This window comes from Neodiprion fabricii, chromosome 3 (genome assembly GCF_021155785.1).
Source record: "Neodiprion fabricii isolate iyNeoFabr1 chromosome 3, iyNeoFabr1.1, whole genome shotgun sequence".
Lineage (NCBI taxonomy): Eukaryota > Metazoa > Arthropoda > Insecta > Hymenoptera > Diprionidae > Neodiprion > Neodiprion fabricii.
This window is the reverse complement of record NC_060241.1, coordinates 4,787,217-4,808,529: the sequence shown is the minus strand read 5'-3', so window position 1 is coordinate 4,808,529 and position 21,313 is coordinate 4,787,217. Positions and strand designations below refer to the sequence as shown.

Sequence of the window (21,313 nt, the reverse complement as noted above, 5' to 3'; positions counted from 1 at the left end):
AATTAATCATTCGCTAACTTTTATCTAACTAAAGTGAATTAAGTGAAACAAAAAAAGAATAAAAACAAAAAAAAAAGAAAAGAAAAAAAACCAAACCCACCAACAAGATTATGCAATGATACGGTACTTACATAAAACACATTTCTTCAAGTTTTGACGACCGTTGTATTTTTTTGCAATCATAACGATAAAACGTAGATGTATTTCTTTGAATCGAACCGTGGATGAAACTTTTAATAATTCGATTTGGTAAAATCGATATTTTATGTACGCTACGCGTTCAGGTATATGATTTTAGGAATATCAAATGGGATGATAAATTCATCGTTAAATGGATAACGACGCGATGGAATTCATGTTTAAAATAATATCGACGACGCGAAACTGTACGTTGTAATGTTGATAAGAAAGAAATGAGAGGGAGTATAAGTAAGAGGAGAAAAGAAGCTTTATAAATATGTATTGGAAAAATTATTGCATCGACTTGCGAATCAATGAAAAGGATTTTATCATCGTTGGTCATATCGCTAATTATACGTGGAATTTTTATATAGATGGAACGGATAAAAACGAAGTAAAAGCAATAACTTGAGCAGTGTAACGTGTACTTCACTCCCGTGTAAAATAATCTTTAATCTTTCTTTCCTTCTTACGTCGGACACCCATTTGCGACTATTGATTGTAAAATATAATTTTTATACTGCACATAAGCAACGTATATAATTTTATGTGAAAGCGTGATATAATTGCTATAACGATATAATTTTACTTCCAGTTCACTGTGCGTGTAAACAGTCTTTATGTCATAGTACCGTATAAAAAGGATTAAACCGAGCGGGCGATTGGAGTAAAGAAATAATTGTTTCTGATTCTTTTTTTTTTTTCTTTATTCCTCCAACAAAGTGATAAGTGTAGTAATTAATCGATACCCAGAAGTACGTCCCGGTTTTAAAAAGTTGAGTCAATTTTCATGTCAATGTATTGAAAAGAAGAATAAGTAAAAAAAAATCAATCTCTCTCTCACTTTTATCCCAAGCATGTATAAGCATACATATATATATATATTAGGGTGAGCCAAAAAGGCTAACCTATCGAATCTATGGTCTTAAAGGGACCAATTTACTGAGAAAAAATTTCTCCCGTTTGAAAACATTTTTAGCTCAATTTTAAAAGGTGTCGCTGGCCATTTGAAATTTCCCATTTAAATGACACGCAAAAAATTTGTTTTTTTTTTTTTTTATTTAAAATGGTATAACTTTTGAACCGTTTGAGATAAAAAAAATTTCAAGACATATTCTTGTAGGGTATTAAATTCTCTGAAAAAAAACCCTGAGTTGATTTTCTAGACTCAAAAATTCGCATACTTACGGAACGTGAAAGTCGAAGAAAAGCGGAAGTATGCAGCTTTAAGGCTCTTAAGATTGAAAATATCCATACTAAATGAAAAAACTTTGACTAAAATGAAATAAGGTGTGTGAAAGATGTTGTTTATAAACTAGATTCGTCAAAGGAGTAGAGTGTTAAATCATTTATTTATTTTTTATTGCACTTTTAAACATTAACATTCTTTTGAATTGTTGATAAAACTTTGTTTGTTACAATTAGGATATTGCTGGCGATGTAATTGCACTAATTGCAAAATAAATTGTTTTCGTTCTTCATTTTTCGTTAAAGTTCGATTATAATTTTTGTATTAACGCTATACCGCATATTTCCGCTTTTCTTCGACTTTCACCGCCCGTAAAGTATACGAATTTGGAGTCTAAGAAATCAACTCCATGGACTCTTTTTAGAGAATTTCACGCCTTACAAGAATATACCTTGAAAATTTTTTTATCTCAAACGATTCAAAAGTTACAACATTTATAATGAAAAAAAATTATATGTGTGTTATTTAAATGGGAAATTTCAAATGGCCAGCGACACCTTTTAAAATTGGGCTAAAAATTTTTCCAAACGGAAGAATATTTTTCTCAGTAAATAGGTCCTTTTAAGATCATAGATTCGACAGGTAAGTTTCTTTGGCTCACTCTAATATCTATATATATATATATATATACACAATACATATGTGTGTATATTTTTTACCAATGTTCATTGAATACTAGACTATAAATATACATATATACACTGCTATTATATCATAACAACTAATAAATAACAATGATAATTATTCTGTAATAAGCAAGACAGTCTTGCCGAGGTCTGACCTCGTCGAGCTTCCTCCAAACTCATTCTCAATCCAACGATATATCGAATTAGATATATTATACTTTTGCCATCTTACTAGGATTATAACTACGCATTTCGATTGAAACGAGAATGAAAAAAATACATCATCGGATGATTGGGCGCTTCTTTTATCAATTGAATAATCATCACCAAAGGTGACAATCTAATTTTTACACAAATCGGTACCCAGATCACGTGATTACAGTCTACTGAATTTTTTCTACAACCGTTATCGTTGTTACTATTTAATATCACGATCGCGTTAAATAAACTTGAAAATGTATGCTCTTAGGTTTCATTTCTCTTAAAACACGATGAGAGGACTTCGGATATAATCATCGTTGACATATGGTGCTCTCGTACGATATAATTATGTATATGAAACTGGTTTAACAATACCAAATAACAATAATAATAGTAATAATAATAACAATTACCCGCCTATTTCGTTAAACTTGTATTCAATTTCGTTCCAAGAAAAGAGGTAAACTATCGTACTGTAATAATAATCAACAGCCAGCCAATTAGCTAATGAGAAAAATAAAAGTCAAATGTTTTAACTTTTTGGCTGCTGATTCGATTAATAATAATTGAAAAGCAAATAAGAATCGCATGAGAAAAATTATTGAAACGCGACTCCGTACGTAAGATTTAATTTAGAGAATAAAGAATATGAAAAACCCGATGGGTAAGATTGTGAACTAATCATGCATACGTGTAAAATGTACTCATACTGCATACATAATTTAAGGTATAGAAATGTAGGAGTAGAAAATTTCGTAATAAAAACATCATTCGAAGTAATATTTTCGTTTTTATTTATTTATGTTTTTTTTTTCTTGTTATTTACTGATTTTTGTCCAAGCCATCAGCCTGCACATTATTTTATTCTATGCTTTTCATAATTTGCAGAACAAAAGAAGAGAAAAAAAAATACTCTCAACAAATTCATTCGGCATCCGACTTCGTTTACGAATAAAAAAATATCCCCATATTAATAGACGACTTACAACGTACTTCAAACTTGGAATAATAGAATTGTCAAACGAAATTATTTACAACGGCAATGCCAATTTCACCATTTCCTTTTTCACCTCGTCGTAAAGTTCTTTGTACTCGGGATTTTCTTTGATCAGAACCATTAGACTACCACGTTTGACGCCCATCGCTACTCCGATATCTTGCCGACTAGGTGTGTAACAATACGGAATGTCTTTGTCCTCGCAAACGGCAGGTAAGTGACACATTATTTCTATCGGAGTTACGTCACCAGCAAAAACGACCAGCCTGCCAAAACAAACAACGAGAGATAAGCAAACACGAGGAATTTCTGGGCAAAAACAACGAATTTCAAGTTTTGTATTGGACAAATGGACCAGATATAACGTACAATTTTCATTTGCAGATCGGTAATCTACTGTATTCGAGCATCAAGTTCTAACTTCAAATAGAAAAGCAGAATAATGTTGAAAAACCTGTTCTACTGCAACGTATTCCGTTAACAGTAAGATGAAAAAGTGAAGTTAGGAAAGAAAATGAGCCCTGTTACGTCGAATTATGTACGTTACTGAATTATCTTTACCCAGTTTCTCCTTTTCTGATGTGTTTCTGAACATCGTTGAGTCCGTTGCGCAAAAATGTTTTGTGCTTCGATGCTGCGAATGAAGAAGAGAAATGACAACGTAATTAATGGAAATTTTTCAGAAGAAAGCTAGCGCCGATATTGTAAACTGTAAATACCATTCGATGAATTGCAAGTTAATAAAACGAACAAGGAATTCGAGGGAGATTCAAATTGACGGATGTCACAGAATTTTATTACTCTAATCGATCGATATTCTACCTTTTTTTATTAGCTTGTAAATTTTCTTGGTCAACTTTTTCGACGCCATGGGGTTAGCTATGATGCTAACGTTGTTCAATTTCTCTTCGTAGCTACTTCCTTTTACGATCGACGTGTCGCCGTCGGCTCCATCCAACGTATCATCGGGTTCGATTTTTATCACGACCTTTTCTTTCTTCGTCATTTTTTATTCGCAACGGAATTAATTTTCAACGCCGAAAACACAACCTCAAAAACAGTATCCACAGATTTAGGCAGAAGCGGTTGAAGAACACGTGGGTCTGTATTTTAGAACAGGGTTCGAACCATATTCGAACGAACAGATAGAAGTCATTCCTCTACGCGAAACACTCGAGGATTAGCGACATCTGTTGACACGTTGAATTCTTTCGGTCGGTAAGGGAGAGACGGTTTTTTCCGATCACGATATGAAAATGAATAATTTACGGTACAATTATTGTACATCATTTGTTATTTTCAAATGGATTTTCAATGCCAGAAACGGAGCCTCAAAAACAGTTTCCATCGATAGGTACAACCGGTGCAATAAATCGTGGATCTGTATTTTAAACCTGGGTGAAATAGAAGGTTGTAAAAATGATTCATCCCCGCGAAACTGTCAACGCAATCTGCTGAAAAATTTGATTTTTTCAGTCTGTAAGATAGAAATTTTTTCCCCGAAGTATTGAAAAATTTGATATCTCAGTCGGTAAGATAGATATTTTTTTCCCCTATATCGTTGACACCATTATGTACATGAAAAATTTTGCTCTGGTTGAAAACATGATGGCTAAATGGCGTTTCTCCCATTACATCTTTATTTCATGCCAAAGGATAGTTGACACTTGGCACTGATTTGTTATTGTCGACTGATAAAAATCGACTCAATAACACGTGGTATGTATATAATTAATAAAGAGTGCAGAAACACCAATCTCTAAAATGGTACCGTAAATAAATTTATAGACCAGTTTCCCATACAAAATGTGTAGTAAGATTAGATTAGGCTAGGTTTCATTGCTCCCTTTCTATTTTTAGGTAATCGTTTAACCTACGGATAAATAATAAACAAATCTAAACGCTTGACTCTGACAACGAGGGACTGTCAAGCTGAAAATCAAATCCAAAATGCCTGGCTGCAGCGTACCGGGATGCCACAATTCTAGTGCCAAGGGATATTCGATGAAATCGTTTCCAACGAACCTAGCGAGACGATTAGAATGGGCCAAAATGATTGATAGAAAAAATTGGATACCGAATCGCACATCCTGCATCTGCGAGGTTCGATAGTTCAAAGATATTCACTGTTCCTAAGAATTTTTACCTAATTTCTTTCAAACCCTCAGTACATTACACATGCAATTGAAAAGTGGATTCGTAATATTAAGTAATCGCAGGTTCATTTTCCTCCATTTATGTGGGAGAAACCGAGGGTAGACGGAAAACGGAAATTAAGACATAACGCTGTGCCAACAATGTTTCCTCTTCGTTCCAAAAGGGTGAACGCTCGCAACGAGTTAAACAAGAATGGTTTGGAATTAATACCTGGTAGTTCGAAACAAAATCTACCCGTGCCACACTCAATGGCTGAACAATCAGCAGCGACGGAACATTGTGAGGTAAACATTGAGCACAATCCAATCACAATTTACGTTTCTATCAGTTTCCTATTAGTTTTACTTGAAATTAGAAACATTGTTATTTTCTAGAACAACGTTAACAGCACTAACGATATCAGGACGCATTTCATTGCCAACGAAAATGTTGATGCGATTAAAAATGAAGTACCAACAGTGTCATCTGAAGAAGAGGAAAATGCGGTGATGGACAAAAGTGCAAAGAGAGCATTAACGATGAGTGCGTTTTATCTAAGAAACATGAAGGAAAGATTGATCAAACAACAACGAGAAATTCTGGAACTGAGGCAAAGGCTAAGGAATTCCGAACGTGTCAATAGGAAATTGAAACGTCGGATGGAAGAGCGAAAAATTTGCGCCCAAGAGATTCTCGAGTGTGTTTTGCCCAAGTTTAAATTTTAGTCTTACAAAGTTCGAAAAATTTTCAGAAATGTTGAATCAGTCACTTTAACACTTTACGCGTAATTGAATCCGCCTGAGTATTGGATTTGAATAAAATCCAAGACGCTAAAATGCAGAATATAACAAGTACACAACGGTATTTGGTATGCAAGCCAGAAAACAGTTCGTACAATTAGAAGACGGTACTGCGCTGACTAAAAATCAAAGTATTATTAGTGCCTAATGTGAGTTGTCAAGAACTCGTGATCAATGTAGGTAAAGAAATGATTGATTTTAATCGTATCAGCTAAGCAGTGAAAAAAAAATTGTATCTTAATTGCTCATCAGAACTGCCAACAAGGTTCGATTTATAATCAACTGAATACGATTAAATTCATAATCAATTGAATAACGGAGAGAGGAGAAAGTAAAATATAAAGAAAGGAAGAGAAAATAAAGCAAAGCGGTAGCGTGGTGGTCGATGTTCCTCTTCGTCGCGACGTCTTCGAGCGCAGCATCCCTCGTCACTGTGCCCCACGTAAACACAGAAACAAGAAGAAGCGTTTGCTCAGTCAAACAATCACCGATCTATTTGCTTGCGACATGTGTCTTATCGGTTTTTAATAGAAGAAATTGTGTTAATATACATCACGTTAGAAGTATATTTATGAATATTGATAAAGTTGAAAACTGGTCGATGTTTGTTTGACGCTGTGGAACGAAAATTCGCTGTACCGACTTAGACTAAACCTGCACACCGATCGCGTTTTGACTACCAAACTTTGTCTGGTATTCTTTCCTGCATTCAACGAACGGATATTGATAAATAATCGCAAGAGCTAAACGAATAAATACCCATTCAAACAATACTCGGCTTAATCCAGGGTTGTTAAAAATTTTTACAAGAAACAATCCAAATCAGGGAATACATTTTGTTATACTTTAGTAACACCAAGTTAATCGTCAGACTTGCATTTTACATTTGAATAAGGCATAGCATTAAAATGTAAAATAGGTATTCCAATCCCGTTTGTTCAAATATGAATGTAATAAATCGTTTTGTGTATAATTATTGTGAAATTATTTATGCCATTGATTTTCCTAGATCAGTAAGAACCCTGAATCAATCCACTTATCCTACCTATTCACCTATATCTACCCTATTTCCATTCTCACCAACACACTCATTCGATCCTATATCAGTCACACCGTGGTCTGTAATTTTGAGACACGAGTAACTTACGTTTCTGGGTTTAACTGTAGGAAGAAAACGGGTTAGTAGACATCCTATCAATCCAGCTACTCATGAATTCGTAATGAATTTAATTATACTTCAAGTATCAAATGTTATATTGTTCGCAATGGCTTCAAATTTTCTGCTGTTGAGCATTAATCATTTAGAAATATATGCAATGAGAAAACAGGTGTGAAAAATCTCAAATAACAGGATAGCATTTTCTCAAATTAAATACGATTAAGTTGAGTATAGACTCGACAGCAGCTGCATAATCGTAAATATTCATGGCAAATATTGAGGAAAGAATTCAAATTGACAATAAAAATAATTATACAATTCATCGTATGAATGTAATATTACCACCACGCTACCGGAGAGAAAGATTGAGGAATAGATAGACAGCAAACATGGTTTGTCTAACTCACCAATTTTGATACTGAAGACTCTTGTTTGCACTTGAGTGAAGTTGACTGCTATGCTGATCACTGGAATCACTTTTCACCGACTGCTGCCGATTCACATACGAAATATTTTACACGTCACACTGTAAAAAGAACAATATTTTTTTATTGAAACTGAATTTTCTTGATTTAAATCTAACTGTTAACTTAATTTCGTAAAAAAGCGCGGACAATCTAGACGCTAAGCAAATTTTTTCGAGAGCCGACAATGTAAGTAATTTTTAATATCTCTGACGGCATTGAATCATCTAAATTTCATTGTAAATAATTTAACCAAAATAGCAAAACAAAGAACGGATTACTTACTCAATCCACGAAGATTATTCTGATGTACAGTCACTGTTAGCAGAAATGCCGTATTTTTCGTGCATGATGGAAAAATTGAAGGGGATAGAACTTTTCTTCGATTGCATTATCTAACACAGTGTTGATAAAAATATGGTCAAGTTTAAGTAGAATTTTTTCACTGTTCACATTAGGTATAATTAATAAAACGTAACTGCAGGGATCGAATTATTCAGTGAGCTCGAAGAAACGTACGCGACGCACAAACTTTGTTTCCGAAGGTTAAAAGAACGCGACGATCCGTTCGTTGATCAACAACAAACACAAACAAAACACAAACAAAACACAGTTCACATCAAGAATCAATCACTTTAATGCTGCTCGCGACGGAAAAAACATAGAATCAAAACAATAATTGGAATCTGAATCGTTCCGAGAACCGCAGTTCTTTTGTTTATTCGAGCTTGCGACGAACATTTCTATAATCGCGATCACGTTGCTTGCTGTAGTTGAAATAAACCTTTCACCGGCTGAATTGTGATTTGTTTCTTATTGTTAATTCGATAATTCACTAGAAACTGGATGTTCAATAATGTTTTGAGTAGGTAATTCTGGCGCAGATGAAGAATTTCCTGCTCCGCAGCATCTCGAACCACGTTTGAATCCGACTCAACCACTACTAATGCTGTGATCGCGTGATACACGATTGTCTCTTGTCCTCACTTGCGACGGTGGCGCTCGAAATGGCGGCGTTCTGTTGAACTACTATCAAACAATTTGAATTCCTTTTCCACGAATTCCGCTGCCGCTGAAATAAGTGTACCTGTTCTACTGAATAAAAATGGATTCGTTCTCGAGGTTTTCGATCGAAAAGCTACAAACTCACGATATACGCGATGCGCGATTGTATTTTCCTGAATTTGAATTCGCTTCCCATGAATTTCGCTACGCTCAAATAAGTGTATGTAGTTTATTCACGAAGAAATGTAAACTGTTCCACTGAATACAAGTGGATTACTTCTCGAGATTTTCGATCGAAAAGCTACAAACTCACGATATACGCGATGCGCGATTGTATTTTCCTGAATTTGAATTCGCTTCCCATGAATTTCGCTACGCTCAAATAAGTGTATGTAGTTTATTCACGAAGAAATGTAAACTGTTCCACTGAATACAAGTGGATTACTTCTCGAGATTTTCGATCGAAAAGCTACAAATGCGCTATGTATGCGATGCGAGGTAGTCTTTACCTGAATTTGAATTCGTTGCCCACGAATTTAATATTCACGAATTAATATTCACAAAGAAATTTAAACTGTTCCACTGAATACAAATGAAGCAGCTCTCGAGATTTTCAATCGAAATGCGACTAATGCGCGATTGTTTTTTCATTGTTTGCGATGGTGGCGCCCTAAATGACGGTACTCGGCTGAACTATTTTCAAATATTTGAATCCGTTTACCGCTAAAAAGGCTAAAATGCTCTCGAAATATTCATTTAAAAAGATTCGAGCTAACGATGAACTAAATTATTTCCGATCCAATTACGTCCGAAGCTTATCAATTTGCATCTAAAAATGCGAATGAAAAAATTATTAAATAAAAAAATAAATACATCTCTCTACCATATACACAAAATCGAACGTAACTTTATATATATATATACGAGTATATATTCATAATTACTAATCGCAACTGATTTCTGGCGAATAAACGAAATAAAAAAGAAAAAAAAAATTATGCATAAGCTGTATTAATATTTATTTACAGTTCTCACATTACATGACTTTACAATACCTAAATTGATAAATACAATATGTATATATATATATATATATATATATGTATATATATATGTAATATATATATATATATATATATATACGTAATGTGTATAATTTATGTATGTATAATATGTATAATTCTAATGCAATTCATAAATTGTTACACGCTGTTTTTTTTTTTTATTCGTTTATTCATTTTTTTAAGTACATCTTACGGTACGGGTTTAATTGATTTTCTTGTTTTACTGTATAATATAATATATTGTTTAGTAATTATTCTCGACAACATTAACGATACACATGTGATAAATTTAGCAATAATTGTGTAGTGATAATCTCTGCGGAACACGTTTAAAAACAAGTCAATTCAAACATATCGGTATACATTAGTATTGCGGAAGCAGATTTAACGCACTAGCAAGCCTCGAGCGCATTTCGACATAATAGCGTTGCATAGTTTGAGCAGAGGTAATTGGTTCCTTCGTACCTAATAAAGGTAACTATTATAATCACGTACGGCTGTCTGTAGAATTATTGCAATATTGGCTTGCTCGTCGATTGAAAACTCATGAAGATTTCATCGAGAAAGAATATGCAGAAATTTTCAAGCTTTGCAATGTGCAGAAAAGTCTAGTTACATGATTACAAAAATATTTTGTACCGACAATGTCTGAATAGTTATTACGATTGATTCAGTTTCACTCAGATTTCAAATTAATCAAAAACTAACGCTGTAGTTTCGAGAGATCTTGAATTACATTTGAATTTTGCATGATACATAGAAACCGATGGTAACGATTCGTCTGCAGGCGCATGTACATACATACCATTACTATCCCGCATGAACGAATGATTTTAGATATTCATATCATTGAGTCAAAGAGTCGATGAAAACAAGAAATTACTCTTCGCAGATGATACTGTTCCGTGATGGAATTTGAACGTAAGTTTGGGATATAAGTTTTGAATCGTACTTATCATTTAGGGATACTTTTTTAGTCGACATATGTAACGTGTCAAGAACTCCTTGCCTAGATTAACGAACATTAAAATGATGCTAACAATGTGTAACGTGAGATAAGAATATATGTATATCTGATTAAATACATATTTGTTTGTCAATTTGTTTTTTTTTGTATTTTTTTTTTTTGTTTTATAGTTTTTTTACTTCACTCCATCGAACGAACGAAGTTTTAGTTTTTGTTATGTATATATAATGTGTACAATATATGAGAATCAACAATTTCAAACTTTTAGTTACGTGAAATCATCAACTTGCAAAATAGTTTACTGTCACTCCGTTGAATAGTGTATATCTATGTATAAATTCTGCCGTCTTACGAACTATAATTAACTATGATTTAAGAAACTCGCAAGCTACATCTATTACAGTATTTCCCTCGGTTTGAACTGTTAGATTCTCTTTCATATTCCACCTTTTCATCATCCTTTCTTCCAATAGACTTGAATTACGTAGTATACTTTATATCGTATATATAATGATGAAATGTACATCTATAAGACATTAACGAAGAAATACGCCATAATAGCATGAGTATATAAATGCAATCACGTATATGTTTCAAACAAATTGTGATTTTGATATACGCATATTGTCATTTTACCCAACGATAATAGCGCTCTGGCTAAAAATTTATTGTAAATCGAGGGTGCGACTTGGTCACAACAATTACACGGTACGGAAGTTTGTGAAAAAGATATCTCGAGAATGTCTTCGAATGTTTTTAGTACATAATAAATCAGAAAAATAGAACAATTTTCTAAGCATAATATTAAGTCTTACATTATCTACAATATCGAGTCACAAATCAAACCAATCGTCTAGAATTTCGTTTCGTAATATTGGACACGCTAAATTAAGTGTTTCCATTATTCAAGATATAACTAATTAATGAGTCAACGGCCACACCCTCGAACAATAATTACCAATGACAGTGATTTGACGTTCTCAAATTGAAAATTGTAATTCTTGTACAAGGTACTAGAAAAGTATAACTGATATAATAATAATTATTAACGATTGAATAATGCTAGTTATTACGAAAGTATTTTTCTATCGCAGAAAAAATAAACACATTATAACATATTTCGCAGCATGTGGGACACATTCGGCAAGTTTTTTTTTTCATCAATCTATAAAAACGTAAGACTAGTTTAGAATGATGAGAGAGTAATGAACAATAAATAATCTACTAATACAATTGAAACTTTGGTGAACTATTATTTTAATTAGTAATACATTTCTATAATATTCTTAGTCTTGATCAGTTTCATTTCTCACTTACGTACCGATGTATTGGTATGTGATTAACGTAAAGTCCCTGCTGATTAAAAAGATTATTAATAAATATTTTCAATTGGCTATTATTGAATAATTAATTGTTTTATAATGGAGTGACTGTCGCACGATTTGTTGGAATACCTAAAACTAAAGCAACTCCATAGAATGTAATCGTCAACAGTAAATCCCATAAACACGGATTGTTTAATAGACAATACTTGAAATTATACAGCGAAGCTAGATAGATTATAATAATTACGCAACATTCAATCGGACTGTTGAATAAAAAAAAAAAATTAAAAAAAAAAAACAATTTCTCTTATTTGTTTCTTTTTTTCGTTTGCTTCTCGTTTTGTTGTTTCTTTATTTTTTTTTTTTTTTCATACCCAGCAGAAAAACTACATTCACTCCGAGTAAGGCATAGCGAATGTGCTCGCCTTAGTAACTTCGGTAAAGGTGTTTGCTGTTCTGGCAGATTTTAACGTTGTGTAACTACCATTCGGTTGGTCCGTTGGTCGATTGGCCGACCGGTGCTCCTGTGAACGGGTTTGTGGCTACGACCACATTAAATGTTACGGTCAATAATTCAATGCCGTATATGTAGAATAAAAAAAAAAAAAAAGAATTTGCAAACATACGTCGATATCCATTCAAAAAGTTAATTGAATTTGCGAGGCACTAATCGGTGTTATGAAATTTTATGATATCTATTTCTAGCGACAATTTTTAGCTAGCTATACTTCAATTGGCAAATTCTTTTCCTTTAAATCTACGTATTGCCTACATCTACAAATACGTATAATTTGTATGTTCATGAGCTTTCATGATTATAAGTTACGATACATAAATTAAAAAAGTGATTTATTGGAAAATAATGATTCGGGATATCTGGTAAGATTACAAAGATGAATAAGATTGCGCAACTTAAGAGAAATTAATGTTAAATTAAGTTAAATACAAAGTAATAATATGAATAACTTGACTTGGTTAAAAAAAATATACATATATTTATTTGGGATCGATACAATGTTAAGATTGTACGACGATGAAACTCAACAGCAGAGGATGGAGGATTGGGGAAGAGTCGTCAGCAGTAAAGCTTACGTAAATGCGATTCTTTTGTTGAAACGCTGGAGGATCGTCGATATTGGAACAGATTGGGAAAAAAATTAAATATTAAATCGAATCGTACAGACGAGTATAAAATAATGGTGAAAAGATGATGAATACATTATAATAATAAAATAGAACGATCACTACGAAATTATGAAATTTTAATTACTTTCTTATGTACGTTATACCGTAAGCGTTTCGCTTTAGTTTTACACGGCTATTTTCTGCATTAATTCAACAAATTGCGGCGAGTTAATTGATATAAAAAAATAGCAAAGTATCAGCATGCGGTGTACTTATATAATCAATAATAATAATAACGTACGGATGTCTTTGATTTGATTATGCAAAAGATTTGAATGAATTTGAAGCCGTGTACTTTCACTCAAGATTTTAGTAGTGCTAATCTTCAACTCAATGTAAATAAAATTTTCTGAACATACAGATAGATATAATACCGTCATGATGAAATTTTGATCAGTTATGCCAGGCCGATTTACTTGGAGTTTAAAATTAAGATTGAAAACGCCCGTAGTGTAAACATTAACGTAAAGATTAAAAAAAAAGACGCAAGATTGAAAAAAAAAAGTCCAAATGACATGCGTATTGTTTTAATAATTAAAAATCAATTACATGTAATATTGTGTACAGCATGATGCGCAAAAGGGTAACAATTGACTCATTTCAAAGTAACTTAGTTCCATACTACTGATCAACGATCTTACACGCAAGGCAAAATACACCATCGCGTAATCGCGATTTCTTACATTTATACGAAATGTTATTTGCCTAAAAGCGTAAAAAATATTCAAAACCCAAAACGCAGGCCTCGATTACCTGAAGTATAAATTTATTTACATTGAATGGGTAAATCGAAAGAAATTTTATACACCTGGTTAATTTTCATTTCGAATTCATCATAATCCAATCGATATACTTGAATCGATATACAAGAACGACTGTGAGAGATGAAGTTCGATTGATAATTTTTTTCTACACCAATCACATGATTATCTACGTCGATGTCTCTGACCATTAAAATTATGCATTGTAAATTAATATTATTGACAGAAGCTGACTGAGGATTGCCGTTAACAGAATTGAAAGACAAACAGCGGCGTTGAATAGTTACAAAAGAATTATATTTAAATGTCGTTCATACGATCTGTAGATGAGAGGGAAAGGAAAAAAAACAAGCAAAAAGAAAAACACATTATCGTAAACGAAACTTATTGGCTCAAAGTAAACTGGAAAAATGTATAGTATGTATAATTACGATTATGCATACTTTATATGGGACATACTTTAAGGCACGGGAAACTAATAAGCGGACGTTAATGGAACTGAAATAAAGAGAAAAAACAAAAAGTCACATCTAGTGCAAAGAAAAAAACATGCATCGCGTGTCTTTATCACTACAATAAACATCGTTATACGCAGAGTGACAAGTCAGTGAAATATCACCCGGTTGACTATCAGCATCCAGCTACCGAAAATATCACAGATTATAATATTATATATTACAATTATAATATATGTATAAGACTGCGACAAATTATCCTTAAGATTTTTCAATCAGAACTCCCCGCTCAATATTTAATTCATAATAAAAAGATGTTCTTGTGGCTATGTACTCGGCACATACATACAATTAATTCAATTACATGTGGTGAAAAAAAAAGAAGAAAAACGAAAAAATAAAGTCAACAGTTTTGATCTGCGTCAGGAAGAGGAGGACTTTAGCCTTATCGTCGCGCTTTCTGTTCAATTTCATACAGTTTAACGGAATGAATTCACTTAGTTCCGGCCAGCGGCAAATGGACTGACGATTTAAACGTTACCGGCATTATTCAATACTTGTTGCTCTGCGTAAATTATATGACAAATGCGTAGCCTGTTATCGGATTGTGACTATCAGTTGTTACTAAAATAATATTCCTCAGCTTTCAACTGTACAAATGTGTCACTACTGCGTTATGAATTCAAGAACTAGTAATACCGGTCGTGTAGATCACGCGGTCTCCGCCGCTGTTAAGGGTTGTATTTTCATTGGCCGTTGTCGGCGGTGGTGGCATTGCGAATATGGGTTGCGCTCCCTGCGAAGCGCCTCCCTGAGGTTGCGCCGTTACAGCATCTTCGTCGCTTTCATCCTCCTATCGGAAAACATTGTTGATTTTTCATTTGTAACACGACGTGTCTGTTGTTATTACCGTTAAAAGATATCGAAAAGAAACGCCTTATGTATATATAATACATCAAATTTATCGATGTCTGTAGTCGCAGCATATTATTCACAGCAGAAGGATGAAAAAGAAGTAGTTGTTATTAATCATTCTTAGAGATCAGCATTGCGACTTTTTACTCTGTTTATTAGATCGCCGATGCTACCATTTATAATCAGAAACAAGTATTTATGCGAGAGGATGCGATTACACGTTGATGGAATTGAGGAACGGTACGCATGCCTTGCTTTAGTAAAATTGAAATACACGATATGCGCAAAGAGAAATTACAATGCTGATGAATGAGAATCAATCATAATTGTATCGAACTGATTCGAGAAGGCTGAATAATTTTTTGAAGAATGATTAGGAATGGTTTTCAATAACGCATTGAGCGATATTAATATTGTCCCTCCACATTATCGTTGGTCGTAATGGTTAAGCTAAAATAAAAATGACGGCAAGTTAATGATAAAAAAAAAAAAAGTATCGAAACTGACGCAGTTACTCGGTATACGCGTTAAGGTATGAAATACAATGAATTTGTACACCACTTGCAAATACAATACCTCAGAAACAGTGTGGAAAACGTAGAGACTTAAAACTGTGATATTGTTGTACTTAGCTAAAGTAATGCGCAGCATCCGGATAACTTACCTTGCGCCCACTTCTCGGCTGGTCGGTCACTATGCCTCCTTCTGCATTCTGGTTCCGCTACAATACAACAACAACATAAACAAAACTTCTATGCTAAAGTGCCTTCAAGATCAGGCTGCACATGCTTGGTAATAAAAATTTGCCCACGTATTGTTAAGGTAAGCTTGCTTGCTTCCCCAGTTTATGCAGCCATATGAAATAGATATTGATAAGGGTTCGAGTGATCCAATGGTTATTCGGTTAAATAATAAATAGAAATCGATCGATTCGTTTACGATGCTTAAACCATCTAGGAACAGGGATGATGATAATAATAACAATACGTATTAAAAATAAACGCAAATTACTAAATCTTTACTTATTTATTGGCCATGAGATATTCAATGTGAGACTACAAATGAACCAATGGATACATGAAAGGTGGCAGCTCCTGTTATAAATAAGCTACATCTTTCACTGCCATGCTCAACAACACAGGTGCGACATGAAGGTACAACGCGCGTGCCAAAGAAGATTTACCGAAGCGAACGGCCATCGCGCCGATGACTCTCGGAGCATTAGCTTAAATTTTGATATTAATAATTAGTGAAAACATTTGTCGATTTCTACTTGACTTGCAACGTCTTCTAAAGTTTTCGTCTTTCGCTTAGAGTCATGCTCAAGAAAGCATAATAACGATACTCGATGTCGGCGATGATCATTGGGCATAGCAAACGAACTGAAAACCGATTAACACTGAACAGAAAGATTTGCTGAGCTAAGTAAGAAATTAATGAAAGAAAAAATAGAAGTCAGCGCGTGATAAATGACAGACGGGAAATAGACCATTGCCAATTAATTGACCCTGCTGAAATCTATGTGATAAGCGCTACATTTGATGTGACAGAGACATATGCGTTGCTAAAGATATGGATGCGAGCGTGAAAAAATATCCATTGCATGTTAACAGGAATACTTACCAGAATTTGGAAGACGGGTCAGTTCGAGTCTGATAGATTAAATTCCACAACGATTAGAAATAAAAAAAGCACAGAATTGGGTTGCTGGGATATACAGAAAGTAGGAGAGAATAGTTACAGTCGACATGTTAATGTTACAACGGATGGAAAAATAAAAGCGAAATATGATATTGCGATGCTTACATCGTTCGTAGTGGCTGGAATAGTGCGCATGAATTTTTACCGAATGGCATGTGACGAGAAATTTAAAATTCATAGTAAACATGTGATGAAAGTGATTTTGGAAAATAGAATTTGACGCGCAGTTGAAAAATGAATTGTCCAATAAATTGTGACGATGTCAATGTTCCAATGAATGAGAATATGTTATAGTAGCGATTGCGTTTAATCAACAAAATTAGGGAAAATTTACATTCTTTGACAAGCGACGTGTACAACAGGGAAATTAATTATATCACCAGTGTGAGATAACTTCAATTCTACGTACCTTCTTCCTTTGGTGATTGACGGATGGTCAAGTTTAATTATTACATTACCCTGTAGATATTAATCTGACATTTTCCACACTGTGTTAGTGAATTGCATAAGAACCAAAACGAAAATGCAAGCTAGTTGGTTTATTAATTACATGATCGAAGAAGAAGAAAAAGAAAGAGGAAAAAAAAGAAGAAGAAGAAGAAGAAGAAGAAGAAGAAGAAGAAGAAGAAGAAGAAGAAGAAGAAGAAGAAGAAGAAGAAGAAGAAGCAAAACAGTCTGTGTGACATAATCGTTTAATCAGCGAAAATAAGTTATTATTCTTTGGGGTATATCGATATATCATTCATCGTCAATCATGTAAGCCATAATAAAATGCAAACACTACATGGAAAACGTGAAATTTTTTGAGAAAATTCATCGATAATGAAAAAATACTGACACGGAGTTTGCAAACAAATAATTCGGAATTTTTTTGCATACTGAATGAGATGGAAGACGAAAATAGCAAGAAGCAATGCATCGTTGCACGTAAAAAGTTCCTTACACACGATCTCGGAATTTAATTTCGAGAACACCACCTGTGACAAACTGGTGAAGAATAAAAATAAAAACAAGAAAACGTATTCTTTTTCGCTACAGCCTAACATTCCGCTACTCATAATCATCATTGTGCAAAGCAATAAACAATAAGACAACGAACTGACAATTGCGAAAATCGTGATTAAAATGATATACGAAGAAAGCAAAAAGTATCAACGAAATTAATACTTATGGTAACATGTTCCATAGGTGTGGACATTTTAACGACTTATAACACAATGATGTGTTCATTTGTAAATTACATGTGCCCGACACTGTACATATGTAAAAATTCATAGCGACAGTGTTTATAGAATTTTGCCACATCAAAATTCGCACAATCAACTATCACGTACTAGGAATGTACACATACAGTAATTAGAAGACATTTCTAATACTCGCACATTCAGGACGAAATTTTACTAGCATATATTAATTGTATCAAGTATAAGCCACTTATTTAAGCAACAATGCTCCATTCGTCACTCAATCGAGATGGATTTAATTATATTTTTCAATCTACAAACTGTTGTAAATTTTTTACTGAGCGTCTTTCGAGTATGTCGTTGAAATTTTTTCATTGGACGGTCGTCAGCAAAGAATTATACACACGACTTGCATATTCTATAAATATTATTTTGAAAAATCGATTTGCATACTAGCCAAAAATCAGCGTGTAGCTAATCATTTCTCATGACCATTCGAGCAAAGGTAAAGTAGTGCGAGTAAACAAGAATGGAAGAAATTTGTAGATGTAATAGAAAGGCCGTAGTTATTAGTGATTTTCTTTAATGCGTCAGCATCAAAAGATCAGATTTTTCAAATGATTAATCATAATTTGAATAAAAGGAACATAGAATAATCTTTTTACGCAGTTGTTATGAAAACCATTTTGTACGATATATCAGGTGCACAATGTAAAGACAAACAAGATATTAATTCGGGGTTTTCCACTTTCCAATGTATATCCAAATATCAGAAATACCATCAAATTCTTCGTCGATTCAGCTTAACCATTAAATACTGACCTGTAAATTATGGTAGGCACCGCTGTCTTCTGGTTGCGTTGGTTTACATTTGCCGCAGCAGAAGTTACAGCAGCAGCAACAGCAGCAGCAACAGTAACAACCGGTTATTATGGCACAGACTGCGAACAGGGCCTGAAAAGAACATATTCACAACTTTAACGATGATCGTGAAGACACTGTGGAATTGCAATTCAGCGCTGTTGATTTATCTTATTGCAGCTACTTCGCGCGAGCATTAACCTATTCTCAAATTATACCTTAAACTTGTAGGTTTAGTAACATCGGTTCTCACCTTGCACCAGCCAGAAGTAACCACGAAATAAGCATTAACATTTTCCTCGCCAAATTGTTCGGCTACATAGAGACCAAGAGAGCCGTAATTATCGTATATGTTGCGTTTTGTTAGGTCCGTGAGGATGGCGTGTGCCCTGTTTATTTCTTTGAACTGAAACAAGATTAGAATTTTAATCATAGAGTGATCGTGGAATGAAATAGCACAGAAAAAGTAACACGTTGCATATTCTGCTCGGTACTTTGACACGGTAATTAAAATTTATTTTACACGTTCAACTGAATCCGAACAGAAATAATTGAATGCAACTTGAGTATGATGGGTGGATGAGACAATTGAGCTTCGTTACCTTATCAGCTGCCTCCGGATTGTTGGGGTTTTTATCTGGATGGAATCTAAGAGCGAGCTTTCGATATGTTTTTTTTATCTCGTCAGGGGTAGCTGTCTTTTGGATTTCCAAGATCTGGTAGAGGGAGTCCCCCGAGGTTCTAGAATAAATTCACTCTGTTAAATAGCATTCTTTAGTCCTGTGCCAACTAATTTGTCGATATAATAAGCAACTTCCGAGAGTCCTGTTGAAAAAATAAAATAATTTTTCATCTTTAAACTGTTTGCGAATTACACCTAAGGCAACGCAAATGTAGAGCCCACATAAGTTTATGGAACATTTATTTATTTAAAAAATCTATCTAATCAGACACGGTATCGTAGAATAAAGAAACCGATGCAATTTGTACCGTACTTGTAAATATTAAAAATCCATTTCTAGAACTAAGATGATAATATAAATATCGTGAATAATGTCAGTTTTAGTATCATTCTGAAAAATAAAATTGTTTAGAATAAAAGTAGACATGAGCCACAATCGCGTGAAAAACGATATTGTCGTCTGCCTTTAACACTTGGATAAAAATTATTGAGCTGATATTCATGAGATAAGAGTATTATTTGGAACAGTTTATTGACAACATAATTATTCATTATCAATCACAAAGCAGCGATCGTCAGAGTTAAATTCTTGCAGTATCAACGATAGAGCGAGGAATTTAATAGAAAACCGATAATCTTCATTGAATTTTGGGTGTGAACTGTAAAAAGATTCTCAGAAATGATTAATTGCTTATAATTAAAATTGTCATAAGTGTGGACGAATAATAAAGAGATAAAATAGATGACACATTGGTTTCATAACAATAAGAGGAAGCAAAAGTGGTGAGGTAATTATTCGCGAGATTAGAGCCGTTTGGAAAGTGATATAAAATTATCGGCAGAGCCTCTCGAATGTCTTTGGGTGGCAGCAACGAGTGACAGTTACACCCATGGCCAGTTAACCTATAGGTTTCTAGGGCCGATAATTTTCCAATAAAAAATTTCGGCGGCGTTACATCAAATCAAGCGGACCGTCGGAAGAGCGCTAATTTCAGAGAATATTCTGATTAGATTAGATAAGCCTGGGCGCAGGGAAATTCTCCGTAACGCCTTGCGAGACGTTGGATTGAGACGAGGAGGGACGACGAGGCCGTTAAATACTACTCACGACATTTTTCTCCTGTCCATGATCGTTGGTGTTGATACGGATCCGGGGACGACGAACGGCTAGAGGATAATACTGAGTAATAATTCACTCGAAAAGCGACTCTGTTACACGGACATCTTTACATTTGCCGGGAAATACAAGGGTAGCCACCAGGCACCAACTGAACTGAGCTCACAACCCGATTCAATATTTTAGTACTAAATGTCAACGTATCGCTGCTGCTGCTGCCGCTTGTTAACTACAGAAATTTAGCGGCTGCGGACGATCTGCTTACTATCGATCTGTCGA

At 34.1% G+C, this 21,313-nt stretch overlaps 3 protein-coding genes across 7 annotated transcripts; 1 reads left to right on the top strand and 2 right to left on the bottom strand.

Moving 5' to 3' along the window:
- Window positions 1-2,286: 2,286 nt before the first annotated feature.
- LOC124177720 (H/ACA ribonucleoprotein complex subunit 2-like protein) lies at window positions 2,287-4,371 on the bottom strand. Its single transcript, XM_046560417.1, has 3 exons — window positions 4,076-4,371; window positions 3,815-3,887; window positions 2,287-3,519 (listed from the first exon to the last, which is right to left on the bottom strand). The coding sequence occupies exons 1-3, from the start codon at window positions 4,257-4,259 to the stop codon at window positions 3,288-3,290; spliced, it is 489 nt and encodes a 162-aa protein (XP_046416373.1). The 5' UTR covers window positions 4,260-4,371; the 3' UTR covers window positions 2,287-3,287.
- Window positions 4,372-4,843: 472 nt separating this feature from the next.
- Window positions 4,844-7,162, top strand: LOC124177718 (THAP domain-containing protein 2-like). Of its 2 annotated transcripts, none has more exons than XM_046560413.1 (4): window positions 4,844-4,972; window positions 5,114-5,356; window positions 5,473-5,694; window positions 5,785-7,162. In XM_046560413.1, the coding sequence occupies exons 2-4, from the start codon at window positions 5,204-5,206 to the stop codon at window positions 6,112-6,114; spliced, it is 705 nt and encodes a 234-aa protein (XP_046416369.1). In that variant the 5' UTR covers window positions 4,844-4,972; window positions 5,114-5,203; the 3' UTR covers window positions 6,115-7,162. The 2 variants fall into 2 exon arrangements, with proteins under 2 accessions (XP_046416369.1, XP_046416370.1); XM_046560414.1 differs by having other exon boundaries at window positions 4,965-5,020.
- Window positions 7,163-10,957: 3,795 nt separating this feature from the next.
- LOC124177717 (dnaJ homolog subfamily C member 5-like) lies at window positions 10,958-21,280 on the bottom strand. 4 transcript variants are annotated; one of them, XR_006869654.1, is made up of 8 exons: window positions 21,026-21,279; window positions 19,838-19,976; window positions 19,489-19,641; window positions 19,197-19,328; window positions 16,154-16,210; window positions 15,274-15,427; window positions 12,599-12,715; window positions 10,958-12,201 (listed from the first exon to the last, which is right to left on the bottom strand). XR_006869654.1 is itself a non-coding variant. In XM_046560410.1 (7 exons), exons 1-7 carry the CDS (start codon window positions 21,043-21,045, stop codon window positions 12,654-12,656), a joined length of 717 nt encoding a protein of 238 aa, XP_046416366.1. In that variant the 5' UTR covers window positions 21,046-21,279; the 3' UTR covers window positions 10,958-12,653. The 4 variants fall into 4 exon arrangements, 3 of the variants coding, with proteins under 3 accessions (XP_046416366.1, XP_046416368.1, XP_046416367.1); XM_046560410.1 differs by having other exon boundaries at window positions 10,958-12,715; XM_046560411.1 differs by lacking the exons at window positions 10,958-12,201; window positions 12,599-12,715 and adding an exon at window positions 13,149-14,617.
- Window positions 21,281-21,313: the final 33 nt, after the last annotated feature.